This window comes from Brassica oleracea, chromosome C3 (assembly GCF_000695525.1).
Source record: "Brassica oleracea var. oleracea cultivar TO1000 chromosome C3, BOL, whole genome shotgun sequence".
Lineage (NCBI taxonomy): Eukaryota > Viridiplantae > Streptophyta > Magnoliopsida > Brassicales > Brassicaceae > Brassica > Brassica oleracea.
Genome location: NC_027750.1, coordinates 5,219,585 through 5,232,869, shown reverse-complemented (window position 1 = coordinate 5,232,869; position 13,285 = coordinate 5,219,585). Strand labels below are relative to the sequence as shown.

The 13,285-nt window shown below is 38.4% G+C and overlaps 3 protein-coding genes across 3 annotated transcripts; 1 reads left to right on the top strand and 2 right to left on the bottom strand.

Moving 5' to 3' along the window:
* Positions 1-408: 408 nt before the first annotated feature.
* Positions 409-1,773, bottom strand: LOC106334465. The gene is made up of 2 exons (XM_013772751.1): positions 1,161-1,773; positions 409-1,010 (listed from the first exon to the last, which is right to left on the bottom strand). The coding sequence occupies exons 1-2, from the start codon at positions 1,714-1,716 to the stop codon at positions 538-540; spliced, it is 1,029 nt and encodes a 342-aa protein (XP_013628205.1). The 5' UTR covers positions 1,717-1,773; the 3' UTR covers positions 409-537.
* Positions 1,774-2,338: 565 nt separating this feature from the next.
* On the bottom strand, positions 2,339-5,065 carry LOC106328705 (BTB/POZ and MATH domain-containing protein 5). Its single transcript, XM_013767195.1, has 4 exons — positions 4,510-5,065; positions 3,464-3,809; positions 3,098-3,386; positions 2,339-2,781 (listed from the first exon to the last, which is right to left on the bottom strand). Exons 1-4 carry the CDS (start codon positions 4,908-4,910, stop codon positions 2,585-2,587), a joined length of 1,233 nt encoding a protein of 410 aa, XP_013622649.1. The 5' UTR covers positions 4,911-5,065; the 3' UTR covers positions 2,339-2,584.
* A 3,003-nt stretch (positions 5,066-8,068) lies between these two features.
* On the top strand, positions 8,069-13,198 carry LOC106336091 (molybdopterin biosynthesis protein CNX1). The gene is made up of 13 exons (XM_013774815.1): positions 8,069-8,337; positions 8,639-8,765; positions 8,955-9,085; positions 9,589-9,690; positions 9,774-9,857; positions 9,955-10,182; positions 10,390-10,580; positions 10,656-10,760; positions 10,888-11,181; positions 12,040-12,197; positions 12,269-12,375; positions 12,606-12,662; positions 12,748-13,198. Exons 1-13 carry the CDS (start codon positions 8,140-8,142, stop codon positions 12,982-12,984), a joined length of 2,019 nt encoding a protein of 672 aa, XP_013630269.1. The 5' UTR covers positions 8,069-8,139; the 3' UTR covers positions 12,985-13,198.
* The last annotated feature ends 87 nt before the right edge of the window (positions 13,199-13,285 follow it).

Here is a 13,285-nt window from a genome sequence, read left to right as displayed (position 1 = left end):
CTTCTTATATTTATGGAGACAATTAATTTAACTAGTGTGTTTGTTTCCTGGAGACTTTTAAGTCTAGAGATTTATGCAAATTGATGTTTCCCCGAGACTTATCTTTGGTGTATTAGCAAATTGATGTTTCAGAGAAATGTGTGTAATAAATAATGTGTCTGTATTTCTGAAATTTTTCAAATATTATTACTCTAATCTACCATCAATATGTTTCCCAGCAGTCTGAAACTCAACTGCTTATATCGAGAACGATGCAGTGACTACTCCTCCAGAAGAGCAGCTTGGTCTTGACACACAACTTGATGCCAATACAGCATCTCTCTTGAGCATCGTTGAACTTCTTAATAGAGTGAGTAAAAGCAACTAGTTGCAAGTCGCAATCACAATAGGTTGCATATTGGAGTGAGTGCAAAATCGAACATTTCCGCGAGAACGTGGCCTTTACATACATGGTTTAAGTTGACAAATCAAAGTGGTTATCTTTAAGATAAAAAAGAGAAAGCGTTGACCCAAAAAATTAAAGCAAAAACAATGAGGTCAGACAGACAAAACGTTGTCGTTTGATATCTCAGTGTGATCAATCTGGTTCTTGGGATCAAGAGCAATCTCCCTTAACCGGAGAAGACTCCCAGCAGCCAGAATCGCCTTAGGGTTAATATCATGCAGAGACCGAAGATACAAACTCTGACAAGCTTTACTCGCCGCCTCCTTCACTTCCTTATCTTCCACCTTCATCCCCATCAAGCAATGCCCCAAGATCCTCATCATCGGCTGCACAAGCTCCCACGGCAGAGGAATCCGTCCACCGTCTTTCTCAGATCTCGCGACTGCTACACTCTCTTCTTCCTCAGGGACCACCCCAGCTCGTGTCTCTCCGTTTCCTCCAGCCCACTTCTCGCAAGCCCCGCAGAAATCGAGCTTGGACTGACGTGGCATCCTCGATATCTCGCTGTAGTAAAGCTCCAGCGCGACGCCAACGATCCTCGCCCTGCGCGTGGATCTCACCGTACCTGTTAGAGAAATTCGAAGAAAATGATTCTGTTATTTCTGTTACAAAGTAACGACTCTGTTTATATACATTGTACAAGAACCGGTTTACTCGGTTAAATACTGGTTTACACTTAAACCAACTATAGGATTTATATCTATTCTAATAGTACCGTGTGGATCAAGCGTCGAGGAGACGACGGCGATGTTGAGACACGTGGAGTTGTTCTTCGCGGGGCCTTTGGACTCGTGGTAGATGCTGGGGTGGGAGAGATCGGGGATGTTGACGGTTACGGCCTGTCCGGCGCGTGAGGTTGTCTCGTGCGCGTAGAGAGCGAGTAAGACGGCTTCGAATCCAGCTTGCGGTTGGCGGAGAAGGACGCGGGAGAGGTAGAGGCCGGCGATCAAGGGGACGAAACGGAGGACGAGGAGGTGGAGGGAAGGTTCCGTGGATTGGAAGGTGTCGTAGAGCCAGCGGCAGAGGTTGTTGTCGCCTGCGCCTGAGTCGGGGCGGAGGAGGAGAGATGAGATCGCGGCGGAGACGGAGGAGTCGCCGAGGAGGAGGGAGATTGTGGAAGGGATGGTTGTGGTTGTGACGATGGAGGATAAGGATTGTATCGCTGTTTGACATTTCGCATTGGGATCCGATTCGTTAGCCGCGGTGGTTTGCGAGTCTCCGGCGATCGCCGGGGAAGGCGGAGAGTCATTGATGGTGGGAGATTCAGACATATTGGTCGTGGAAGTTTGGTCGCTTGTGAGAGAGAGGACGAGGCCAAAATATGAAACGTTGAGAATGTAACGCAGGAAAAATAGGATCAAATGTTTTGCACTTGTAACGTTAATACACAGATACAGTTGACCAATGTGTTATAGTATCGTGCGGATCTGCATCGTTCGATATTTTTTTATTGTACCACCGTAACCGGTTATGGTACAATAACCGTCGTTTAGGCTTCGAGCTAGCAGATTTGGGTCTTACGATTGAATGGAAACCGAGAAGATTAGGTTATAGCTCTCTTTTTCAGCTCAATACGTTTTGGAAACCGTTGACTTTTAAGTTCATTCATAATGCCTACCAACCATCATGCATTATCACGTGTCACCCACGCGACATTTGATCTAAGCTTTAACCAGCTAACCATTATTCAATCTCTTCCTTGATTGAACCGAGACCATAACCGGCTGATTAGGAATACACTTTTTCAACAGACACTGAAAAGATGAAGATGATGTTGTAGAGTTCTCTTTCTCTCTCTCTTTGGTGTTTTAAATCGTGTGATACAATGCAACTTTTTCTATTGCTTCGGTCTTTCTTATGAGTTATGATACAAAAATGTTCTGGAATTTATGGGATTTGAAACCATCATTTATAGCATGAAACAGTTATGCGATACACATACAAAAGGATACATATGAAACTACTGCTACTACACAAGTGAAAAAAGGTTGATTCATATCTCACTAACATAGAGTTAGGATTCATAATTCAAACTAGTAGCACGTCGACAAAACCTTGTGAACATTGGAAAAAAGTACAGAAAAGCAAGCTATATACCCCCTCTATGGTTATTAACCTGAGAAAAGACATATCAAGGATCTAGGTGGTGCGTTGTCTAACATGTCGGCTGCTGGTATCACCACCGCCGTCTGATAGTTGAGCCCAAACGCTCTGAGACTTGGCTCCTCCTGTGCTGTTGCTGGCTTCCTCGTAACCAGCCACTGCCTTCAGAAGCTCGGACTGGAGGGACAGACATTCATCCTTCAGCTGCTGGTAAGCATCTGTCTCTAGAACAGCTGCAATATTGAAGCCAAATTCAAACACAACAGAAGATCGATTATACACTTTGATATGCATACTAGTGGTGGACATATATAAAACAGCAGACCAAACCAAAAATACGTAAGCTGAAATGTAATGTGTTTATAATTTGGAATCCCAATATGGAAAGTCGAAATCTAGTACTACCGAAGCAAACTAAACCGAATAATACAGATGATTTTATTTGGTTTCCATTTCCATAAGACCAAACCGTAAACATGATTGTCCACCCGTAATTGCAACTTTAGAAGCATACTGCTCCTTGAAAAAAAAAACAAGAAGAAAGCATACCTGCTAGATTCTCGGCAGTGAATTTTAGGCAAACGTCCTTTAGTTCTGTAGCTTTATATCTGTCAGCCAATGCTAAGATCTTGGCTACGGACTTCACTGACACACCTTTGCAGATGTGAGATTCACACAACAACCTGAGCCTATTCAGATTATACCTGTCTGCAGCCGCTAAGAGCTTTACAATCAATGTCTCGTATATTTCAGGCAGCTTTAAGAGGTCAAATGTATGAGCTGTCACAGGCTCCACATCTTCCGGAAGAGAATCTTTATACATGAATTGTAGCAAAGCCTGGAAGGAACAGAGTCTAAATAAAGGTATGTTTTGAACAAACAAAAAACAAGTAAAGAAAAACCACAATGATGTACCTTAAAAACCTTTGGTTCTAGATTGTTGATCGTAACCTCTCTATTGTTTGCTTCAGGCTCGTTGAAAAATTTAGACTTGAAAAATGGAGATCGAGCAGCCAATACTAGTTTATGAGCTTGGAACTTCTCGCCAGCGATGTCGAAAGTGACATCAGAACCTTCCATGCTATCCAGCAAAACTCCAAAATGTGATCCAAGTTCTGAATCAGGGACGCGAATAGAGTGTAACCGTGGGCACTGTACCTCGGAAACCACAACTCCAACCGTACAGTTGATTATCAGGCAATCGTCTTTGAGAAAGTCAGATGTCTCAAGCTGGGTACGTCTATAGAAGCGCTTGTAGCCCCTAAACAAACCAGTACGAAGAAAAGAGAAGCAGAGGAGCTCGAGTTAGCAGATCGTAAGCAAAAGAGATCAAATATATCTCTTTTAACAAGAATCACAATTAACTGGAAGAAGAGAAGACACAGCTTCTCCAATTAAATTAAGAAAACACTTCCAGTGAAAACTAACCTAAGACTACATTCAGACAATTTAGTCAGCTTAAACGCTTTAGGAATAATAGATTTTCCCACTCAATTTCATTTCCATCATGAACATAAAACCACCCACATCTTTGTTTTTGCCACAATATCGTTCTCACACACAAGATTTGGAACGGTGGCAAGAACCCACATCATTATGACTAGCTGAATTGTTCTGTTTTCAAGCTTTACACCATCAACATAGAACATCATGCAGCACTAAATGAGTTCAAAATTCGGATTCCTATTTAGCATTTCACAAGTTCTAAGTACACCCAGCAGCTATGGGACTCCAAGCAAGCCCAAGATTCCACAATAGGGTAACTGAAACTCATCACATGATGTTATATATCCTAATTCATGTGATCAATTTCACATCTATCTCTTCTTCTTTTGGCTACCACATAGAATTCAACCACAAGGGTGCAGCTAGATAAGCTAATTCAAGCTAAATTAGAAACTAACAATCGATTCTAATCAAAGATAAATCTAGAATCGTGAGCACTGAGTGATAATCATTACCACATGCTTCCTTTGTATTTGAGAGTATAAGGCCCACTATCAAGCGACCTCTCGAAATGGCTATGAACCTTGTGATTCCCCTTCCCGCTCTGGTCAACAAGAGCGAGCTCGAAAAGCGCCCTGACCTCGGTGCCTTCGCTAGCCAACGCCACGAAGACGGATACGTAAGCCGAGTTATCCTCGGGATTCTTACCGTCCGGGTAGAAGAAGATCCCCCACTGGTAACCTCCGACGGAGAAGTTATCGCTAGCGATGTGCTTCCCTACCCCCATCCCTTTCGCTAATCTGTAACCCTGTATCACGAATTGATGGGAGCCGTTCACCGTCTGCGTCACGGACTTGGAGCTCGTCGGGGATGAGACCCGATCCGGATTCGATCTGGGGATCTGTGATCCGGACATGGCTTTTTGAGATTTATTATGCTATGAACCTATGGTGTGATTGAAGAAGACGACGATTTCTAGGGTCCTTTCAATTTCGATTTTGGATTGTTGTTTCAGAGAGACCGTTTAAAGAGAGAGAAATCGCGAGAGGGAAGTGAAACAAACAGAACGTCTCCGATTGTATTTACTTCGCCTATTTTACCACCACTAGAGCCGGGCGCGGATAATATATTTTATTAAAGTAAATTTTTATATTTTGTAGTTTTAAGTATCAGATATTGGAAGTTAATTTTTGTTCGTTGTAGAATTAACCATAGAGTTTTTGTTTGAATTCGATGCGGTGATCAGTTTCTGTTCTCTAAACAATAGTAAGTTTGAAAAATATATGGTTGTTTGCGTGTAAATTTTAAAACAGTTGACTGGTGTCGATTTCCGTCTTGTAGTTTGATCCCATTTGGAGGTATGCCATCAGGCTTAGGATAACAGTTTATTCCTCTTTTGAAAGCTTTGTATGATATCTATGTCTTTGTCAAAGTAAAAGCGCGATCCTAGTGTGGTTGTGAGTGATAGTTTCCCTGAAAAGTGAAATATTTGTAAGCATTTAGTTACACATAAATTTTATGTTTAGTTGATTACCTTCATGTAACCTTGGAATGATATTTGTGATGATTACGATTTGGTTTTTCCTGGTAGATATGCGATTTAACTCCCTGAAATTAGCCGTCTCATTGTCCCATATAGTTCGACGGACCAATTTGGATCTACAAAAAATTATTGTATTATATATTTATTGCTTAACGCAATCCAATGATGATTTTTATATCTGTGTTGTGGTTATATAAATCACATCCTTGGATGAGGCATATGCGGCCAACAACATTTGTGGGAATAATTTGTTTTTAGCGACAAAAATAGAGAATTTATTTGTATGTGTGATAGGTATGGGTTTTTTTTTTGACCCGGGAGGAAGTTGGTTGCACTTGCTAAGCTGATCAACTGGGGATATCGTTGGGGCCGGAAAATGTATGAAGGAATCGGTGGAATATTTTCTTGAATCAGTGTTATAATTGTTGTCTCATTGATATTGATTATGTATGGTTGAACGGTAAGCCTGTACCGTCGGTTATTGGGAAGAAGATTAAAATATCTAATGTGATAAATTTTCCCTTCCTCGAACCGTTGGTACATTGTGTCAGACGTAGAAATAGGCACCCGCCCTTCCATTTTTTGTTCCTGTTGAGTGGTTAAAAGCAATTATTTGAAATGTTGTTGGAATAATTAAAAGTAAGTATTTTTTAGACAAACATAGATGTCAAGACAAATGAAAGTTGTTCCTAGGAAAGCATTTTTATTTGTGTGATTTATGAAGGGCCACATCCTAATGATCCTAGCAATAATTGGTTGCGGTCCGAGGTTGTCGCTCCACTTGTTGTGAACTTCGACTAGAATTACAAAAAGATAAATTGAAAACAAAAATAGAGAAAAATTGCAATTAAAAAATCAACTAAAAAATTATTTAAAAAAAATTGTATTTTGAAAACGTATAATCTAAGACTATTAATTAATTATTTTCCATTTATTTTTTAATATTTTTTAGTTAAATTTTATATATCTAGGGTATAAGGGTCGTTTTACCTATTAAATGAAACGGTCATTCTATCAAAACTTTCCTTCTTTATCATAAATTTTTTTTTTGGTTTGTTTTTAAAACATATTATAAACAAATAAAATTTAATAATATATGGAAATAAAATTTCGGTTATATAGGGATTTTCGAGTTTTTGGTGGTGCTGGCAAATAATTGGTCATTGTGACTTTAATCGTTTTAAAATAAAAAGTAAGTTTTAAAATATGCAATTAATATATGCTTTTTTGTATGGTTTAAAACTAATAAGATGTAAATAATGAAGAATATATTAAAACTAAATATATTTATAAAACCAAATTTATGATAAACATGGTCAAACGGTTCATAATTTGTATGTTAAATTAAAAAACATCTTCTAGATAAAAGGAAAATCTACATTTGTATTTGTGCATTAAATGAAAAAGGGAAATAATATGAAAAGCTTCTTTGCAAACAATAGAGTGCATTAAGAACTTGTATATTTTGTTTATTAGGGTTTTGGATAAATAATTAATATTTCAATAATAATAATGTTTTCATTCAAAAATGATAATATTTAAGTTGAAGAAGAGGATCACGATGAGATGGAGTGGGTGATTAGGGTTAGGGTGAGGATGAGTGATCTTTAGTTTTTAGAGAATTATATGTTTTAGGGCTTTTAGTATTAATGGGTTAGGGATTATGTTTTAGGATCTTTAGTATATGAGGAATAATGGGTTAGGGTCTTTAGTATCTGAGTAATAATGGACTGTTAAAATGGAATGCTGAGAATGGTGTAAATGGGCTCCGAAATTTAGTAATAATGGGCTGCGAAGGTTGGTCTTTCAAGCTCAGTCCGGGATGACATGGCTGATTGGTTGGTTCTCAATTTTTTTTGCCTATGTGGCACCTCTAAAAAAGCTCAAATTTAACTGCTTTTATATAGTGGGATTATAGGAGGGAGGAGAGCTACTACGAGGGGTGTTTGGTTGTGGGTTTAAACCAATATTTTTTTCCAAACCAGATCGGTTTATTAGAACTTTTTTGGGTCATGGATTAGTATATGGTTCGACCGAATTGAATCGACTCAGTTGAATTAAATCATAGAATAACTAAATTTATATGCTTTGTTATTTATCTTAAATTTTTAATGAACATCTAAAAATTTAAGCATTTGGAAAAATACAATTCATTCAAAAAGTTGCAATAGTTGAGTTTATTTATTAAATACAATATAAATACAAATAAAGTGAATAACAAACATAAAAAAAATTATCTTAATTTTAGAATTAAAAATATAATAAAAATAAAAATAAAATGATTGTTGGCGGTAGATTACAACTGGGTTTTATTTGGTTTATTTGATTGTTTGTAATTTTTTGATTTAATACAGTTCTTATCGGTTTAATTATTGGAATTTACTATCTAGCCAGCCCGAAAATGTTCCAATTTACGGTTTAGGTCCGACCGCCGGTCTGGTCCAGGTTTAAAAATACCGGTTCAAACCTAATCTTCTAAATGAAAACCAGATCTAATCCGATTGCCAAACAAGCCGTCAAACTTTGCTCTCCGCCGCTCTGACCCTTTCATATTGGAATTTCAAGTGACCTGTTGTCTCTCTCTCTATCAAACAGCGAAGATATGGATGCTAGTGAAGGTTGTTGTGGTAGCGACGAAAAGTCCGAGATGATACCGACGGAGGAAGCTCTGAGAATAGTACTCAGCGTCTCCGAGCGTCTACCTCCCGTAGTCGTATCGCTGCAGGAAGCGCTTGGGAAAGTACTGGCGGAGGATATTCGCGCTCCTGATCCTCTGCCTCCTTATCCAGCTTCCGTCAAGGTGAATAGCATTCAATCTATAACGAATAGTATATCGAATTTGATATGAAATGAACATTTTTAGTTTTTTTTTTTTAGTGCGAGTGAGGTTTGATTTTGCTTAAAATTGGGACTTTGGGTAAATTTTATGATTTGATATCAGTAGAGGTGTCTTCTATTTTATTCAAGAATCATTCTGATAGATGTTTGATTTGGGGACATTTATAAAATATAGAGATGAGAAATGCCAATCTGGTGATGAGTTTTAGAGAGAGAGAGTGCTTGAACAGCTTGACATGATTGTTTTTATATATGTTGTTTAGGATGGGTACGCGGTTGTTGCTTCAGATGGTCCTGGAGAGTACCCGGTGATTACAGAATCAAGAGCTGGGAATGATGGCCTGGGTGTGACTGTTACTCCTGGAACTGTGGCTTATGTTACAACTGGTGGTTAGTATTATTGCATTCGATGAGAAATCTCTTTCTTATGATTTAACACTAGACGTCCAACTGTATTCTTCATTTTTCACTCCTAACTACAATTTTTAATTTGGTAGTATCTGCATGAGGAAGTGTTTGAAAACTAGTTTTTTTTTTTTCTTTGGTTTTAACCTTTTTCTTTCATACGTTTCTTGTTAGGACCTATACCTGATGGTGCTGATGCAGTTGTCCAAGTTGAGGACACTGTAGTAATTGGAGACGTTTCAACTGAGCCAAGAAGAGTCAAAATACTGATTCAAACTAAGAAAGGCACCGACATCCGTAGAGTGGTATGTTTCCTTCTTTTTCGCCTAAATAATTAGTCTTGTAGTTGATATCTTTGGCCTCCTTTAGCTATTACTGGTGGCTAAATAGTTGTAGTATCATAATGTTCTTTTTAATGTACTGGCCATATATTGATCTAAGTATGCAACACTGATATCTCAAATGAAAAACCATTGTGTCGTTTGATGGTTAGTCTTTACTTTCTTTTATTGGGACAAGTGGTAGATGATGGAAGAGTTTTGGATATGGGGATATGTACTTGAATTGTCGGACACCATCATATATTTTGCTAGCATATAGGAGTGAACTTGCAATGCTTCTTACAGAAAAGACGCTTCTGGGACTTTGAATTAACATATCTGAAGAACTGAGGATAGCTCAACCTTTTTATTAGCAACCATCAAACCTAAAACGTCGATGAAATGGCAGTTTACCAGCTGTTTGGAATCATTTTATGTTGATTGTTGTTTGATTGAGAATTCCACCAGATTCTTTCATTTTATGCTAGGGTTGTGACATTGAGAAAGATGCAACTGTACTAAAAACTGGAGAAAGGATTGGTGCCTCAGAAATTGGCTTGCTAGCAACTGCAGGAGTAACCTTGGTAAAGGTATTCTGCTGTATATCAGTTCTTATGTTTAACAAATTTAATAGAAGTTCTGTTCTAAGCAGAAAAATTAAACTTCCATGCAGGTATATCCTATGCCAACAGTTGCTGTTCTCTCTACTGGGGATGAACTCGTCGAGCCGAGAGCTGAAACTTTAGGTCGTGGTCAGGTATTATGCCGAATGCAAATTTCTGATGCATGCAATATTCATCAGAAATATTGGACCCCAATATTACTTTGGTGGCTAAACAATGGGCTCTCTGCAGATTAGGGACTCAAATCGAGCAATGTTAGTGGCAGCAGTGATGCAGCAGCAATGCAAAGTTGTTGACCTCGGAATCGTCAGAGATGATAGAAAAGAGCTTGAGAGAGTTTTGGATGAAGCCATATCCTCTGGAGTCGATATTATTTTAACTTCTGGTGGTGTTTCAATGGGAGACAGGGATTTTGTCAAGCCATTGCTCAAAGAGAAAGGGAAAGTACATTTCAGCAAGGTAAATAAGCATATTAGTTTGCTCAATCATCGCTGTGAAGTTTATTTCTTTATGTACTTAAAAGCAGAAGAGTTGGCTTCTATGTTTTCTGACAGTCTTTTATCCAACTCTTCTGATTGATTTCTCAACTAGCTCAACAAGTTGACGATGTTTAGTCTGATATACAGATTGAACTGAGAAGATTTCATATTTTTTTTTTTGCTTCAGGTATTAATGAAACCTGGGAAGCCTTTGACGTTTGCTGAGATCAATGCAAAACCAACTAAAAGTGTGATGGGGAAGAAAGTCCTTGCATTTGGGTTACCAGGAAATCCTGTAAGCTGTTTAGTTTGTTTCAATCTCTTTGTTGTCCCTGCAATCCGCCAGCTTGCAGGATGGATAAGCCCCCATCCACTGAGGTTAATGCTTTTCCTAATGATTCTTTTAAACTGATCATTGGTGAAAGGGTAGATTACCGTCTAATCTTTTTGTAGAGTGCAAGCTCGACTGCAGCAGCCCATAAAGTCAGATTCCATTCGTCCGGAGTTTCATCGAGCCATTATCAAATGGAAAGAGAACGATGGATCAGGGACTTCCGGGTGAGTTTTTTTCATAACTAAGTCTGCTTTTGAGTCAAAAACCTAGGTGGACTGTCCTAGATTTTCTTGAAAGTTGCATTACGTATTACTATCTTAAATAGATTAATAATATATACCTGGATGTCAGATTTGTTGCTGAGAGCACAGGACATCAGACGAGCAGTCGGCTTTTAAGTATGAGGTCGGCTAATGCTCTGTTGGAGTTGCCTGCTACGGGGAAAGTGCTTTCTGCTGGAACTTCTGTATCAGCTGTAATCGTTTCCGATATCAGTGGCTTCTCTATAGATAAGAAAAACTCAGTATCAGAACCAAAATCTATTACAAAAGAAATGAAGAACAATGAAGTACCTGGGCCTGATTATAAAGTGGCTATTCTTACTGTCAGCGATACTGTTTCAGCTGGGGCTGGACCTGATCGAAGGTATGCTTACTGTTAAAATTTCTTGATTGCCTGGTTACAAATCTGGATGAGTTGAGTTTACATGTTGGAATTGATAGGTCTTTTATATACGTCTCTAAAAGAATGATCACTGTTAGAAGATGAAACAAAAATGGCAACGCTGAGGTTGTCGTTGTCCTAGAACACATTGACTTTGATGAAGTTCGGAAACATATATGTCCTACATGTATTGCCTTCTGATATAGCGAAAGTAGCTTGTTGATGGGTGTTCTTTGTAGAGATTTCTGTGTGTCGTGTCGGTAAATATATTTGTACTCTTTTATGTTTTAGATGACCTGTTATGGGTGACTATTTGATAAGAAATGAACCTAGAAACATTTAATTTGTTAACGTCTATATTAATTAACCTTGTTGATTTTCTCTCTCAATTTGGCATAATTGATGCAAATATTAGTAATGTAGAGTCGATAACCTCCTCCACTAGAATTGAAAACAGTGAGGAGTTAGTTATTCCAAGACTTATCTAGAAATTTCGATAAAGAAAGTGCATCTAGATACATCTCTCCAGTTCGTTATTCTGGTGAGGTCACTAATTCGATGCCATAGTAACACGCTAAGTAATATTGCTCCTTGTCATAGTGAGACAAGGAAGCACCACAATGCTTTGCTACATTTAGGTAAAATCTCATCCTGATGCCATTCCGGATAAACAACTTAAACCCTTTCTTGATAGTTTTTTTTTTTTTTTTGGATTGACTGTTAAATTAATTCAAAAAAAAAACCCTTGTTACAACTGTGTGCTTTCTTGATAGTTTTTTTTGTCCATGGTTTCTCTAAGTCAGAGTAAGTGTGATGACAACTGTACTTTTCTTCGTGCAGTGGGCCCAGGGCTGTATCAGTGATTGATTCCTCGTCTGAAAAACTGGGAGGAGCGAAGGTAGTTGCAACAGCTGTTGTCCCCGATGAAGTTGAAAAAATCAAAGACATTCTTCAGAAATGGAGCGATGTTGACGAAATAGATCTTATTCTTACACTTGGTATGTAAACATCTAATTACGTATCGTAGATTTGGTAATCATATTTTGATAGAGTTGCTTCTTGCATCTAGGTGGCACTGGCTTCACTCCAAGAGATATAACACCTGAAGCAACGAAACAAGTGATCGAGAGAGAAACACCCGGTCTTCTCTTTGTTATGATGCAAGAGAGCTTAAAGGTATATATACATTTTTCCTTCTTGTCTTGTACACGAAAAACAGGACCAACCACGAACTTAATTTTCTCAAGGATATTAAAACCTGAACTCAATCCCAACCATACAAATTTGATTTTGGTTACTAATTTTTTAAAACTGGTTTGAATGGTTGTTGCTCTTCTCCATCCTGGTTACTAATTTTTTGAGTAGTAAGTTACCTGATCCCGTTTTCCTATTTTCTCTGTGAGCAGATAACGCCATTTGCGATGCTCTCACGCTCTGCAGCAGGAATCAGAGGCTCGACATTGGTATTATCACCTCTAAGTTCAAATTGGTATTATCATCTCTAAAAGTTGTCACCACTCACGTTTCTAGTTGTTTCTGGTCTCTCAGATAATCAATATGCCCGGGAATCCAAATGCAGTGGCCGAGTGTATGGAGGCACTGTTACCAGCGTTGAAACACGCTCTAAAGCAGATCAAAGGAGACAAGAGAGAGAAACATCCGAAGCACATACCTCATGCAGAAGCCAGCCCCGCACCTGCTGCTGATACATGGGACAAAAGCTATAAGGCGGCCTACGAGGGAGCAGAAGAGACAAAAGATGCTGGCTGTTCTTGTACTCACTGAAACTTCCCAGCTTCACCTTTCAGTGATATCAAAGCCCCGAGCGACTGTAAAACTTTTTGAAACGTTTTTGTGTTTTACTGAGTTACATAAATAAAAGTATAAAACCCAACAATATGGTTGCTGAAGACTTTGTTGTAAACTTTGTAATAATGTCTACTGTCCGTAAAAATGTCTGACGCTTAAATGAGAAAAATAAAAATGTTGGAATATCAAATTGTTAATGCTTTACACTAAGAAATCTGGAAAAAATACTATTTTTTTAGTTATGAAGTTTATTAGAAAAATATATATATATGAAAAT

What these genes read in the sequence shown, in the direction of transcription:
- LOC106334465 (XM_013772751.1), bottom strand. Translation starts at nt 1,716, where the DNA reads ATGTCTGAATCTCCCACCATCAATGACTCTCCGCCTTCCCCGGCGATC. An exon ending in CTCGACGCTTGATCCACACG is followed by an intron (nt 1,011 to 1,160) that starts GTACTATTAGAA and finishes TTTCTCTAACAG; the next exon opens with GTACGGTGAGATCCACGCGC.
- LOC106328705 (XM_013767195.1), bottom strand. Translation starts at nt 4,910, where the DNA reads ATGTCCGGATCACAGATCCCCAGATCGAATCCGGATCGGGTCTCATCC. An exon ending in AAATACAAAGGAAGCATGTG is followed by an intron (nt 3,810 to 4,509) that starts GTAATGATTATC and finishes TGGTTTGTTTAG; the next exon opens with GGGCTACAAGCGCTTCTATA. An exon ending in TAGAACCAAAGGTTTTTAAG is followed by an intron (nt 3,387 to 3,463) that starts GTACATCATTGT and finishes TGTTCCTTCCAG; the next exon opens with GCTTTGCTACAATTCATGTA.
- LOC106336091 (XM_013774815.1), top strand. Translation starts at nt 8,140, where the DNA reads ATGGATGCTAGTGAAGGTTGTTGTGGTAGCGACGAAAAGTCCGAGATG. An exon ending in CTTATCCAGCTTCCGTCAAG is followed by an intron (nt 8,338 to 8,638) that starts GTGAATAGCATT and finishes TATGTTGTTTAG; the next exon opens with GATGGGTACGCGGTTGTTGC. An exon ending in GCACCGACATCCGTAGAGTG is followed by an intron (nt 9,086 to 9,588) that starts GTATGTTTCCTT and finishes ATTTTATGCTAG; the next exon opens with GGTTGTGACATTGAGAAAGA.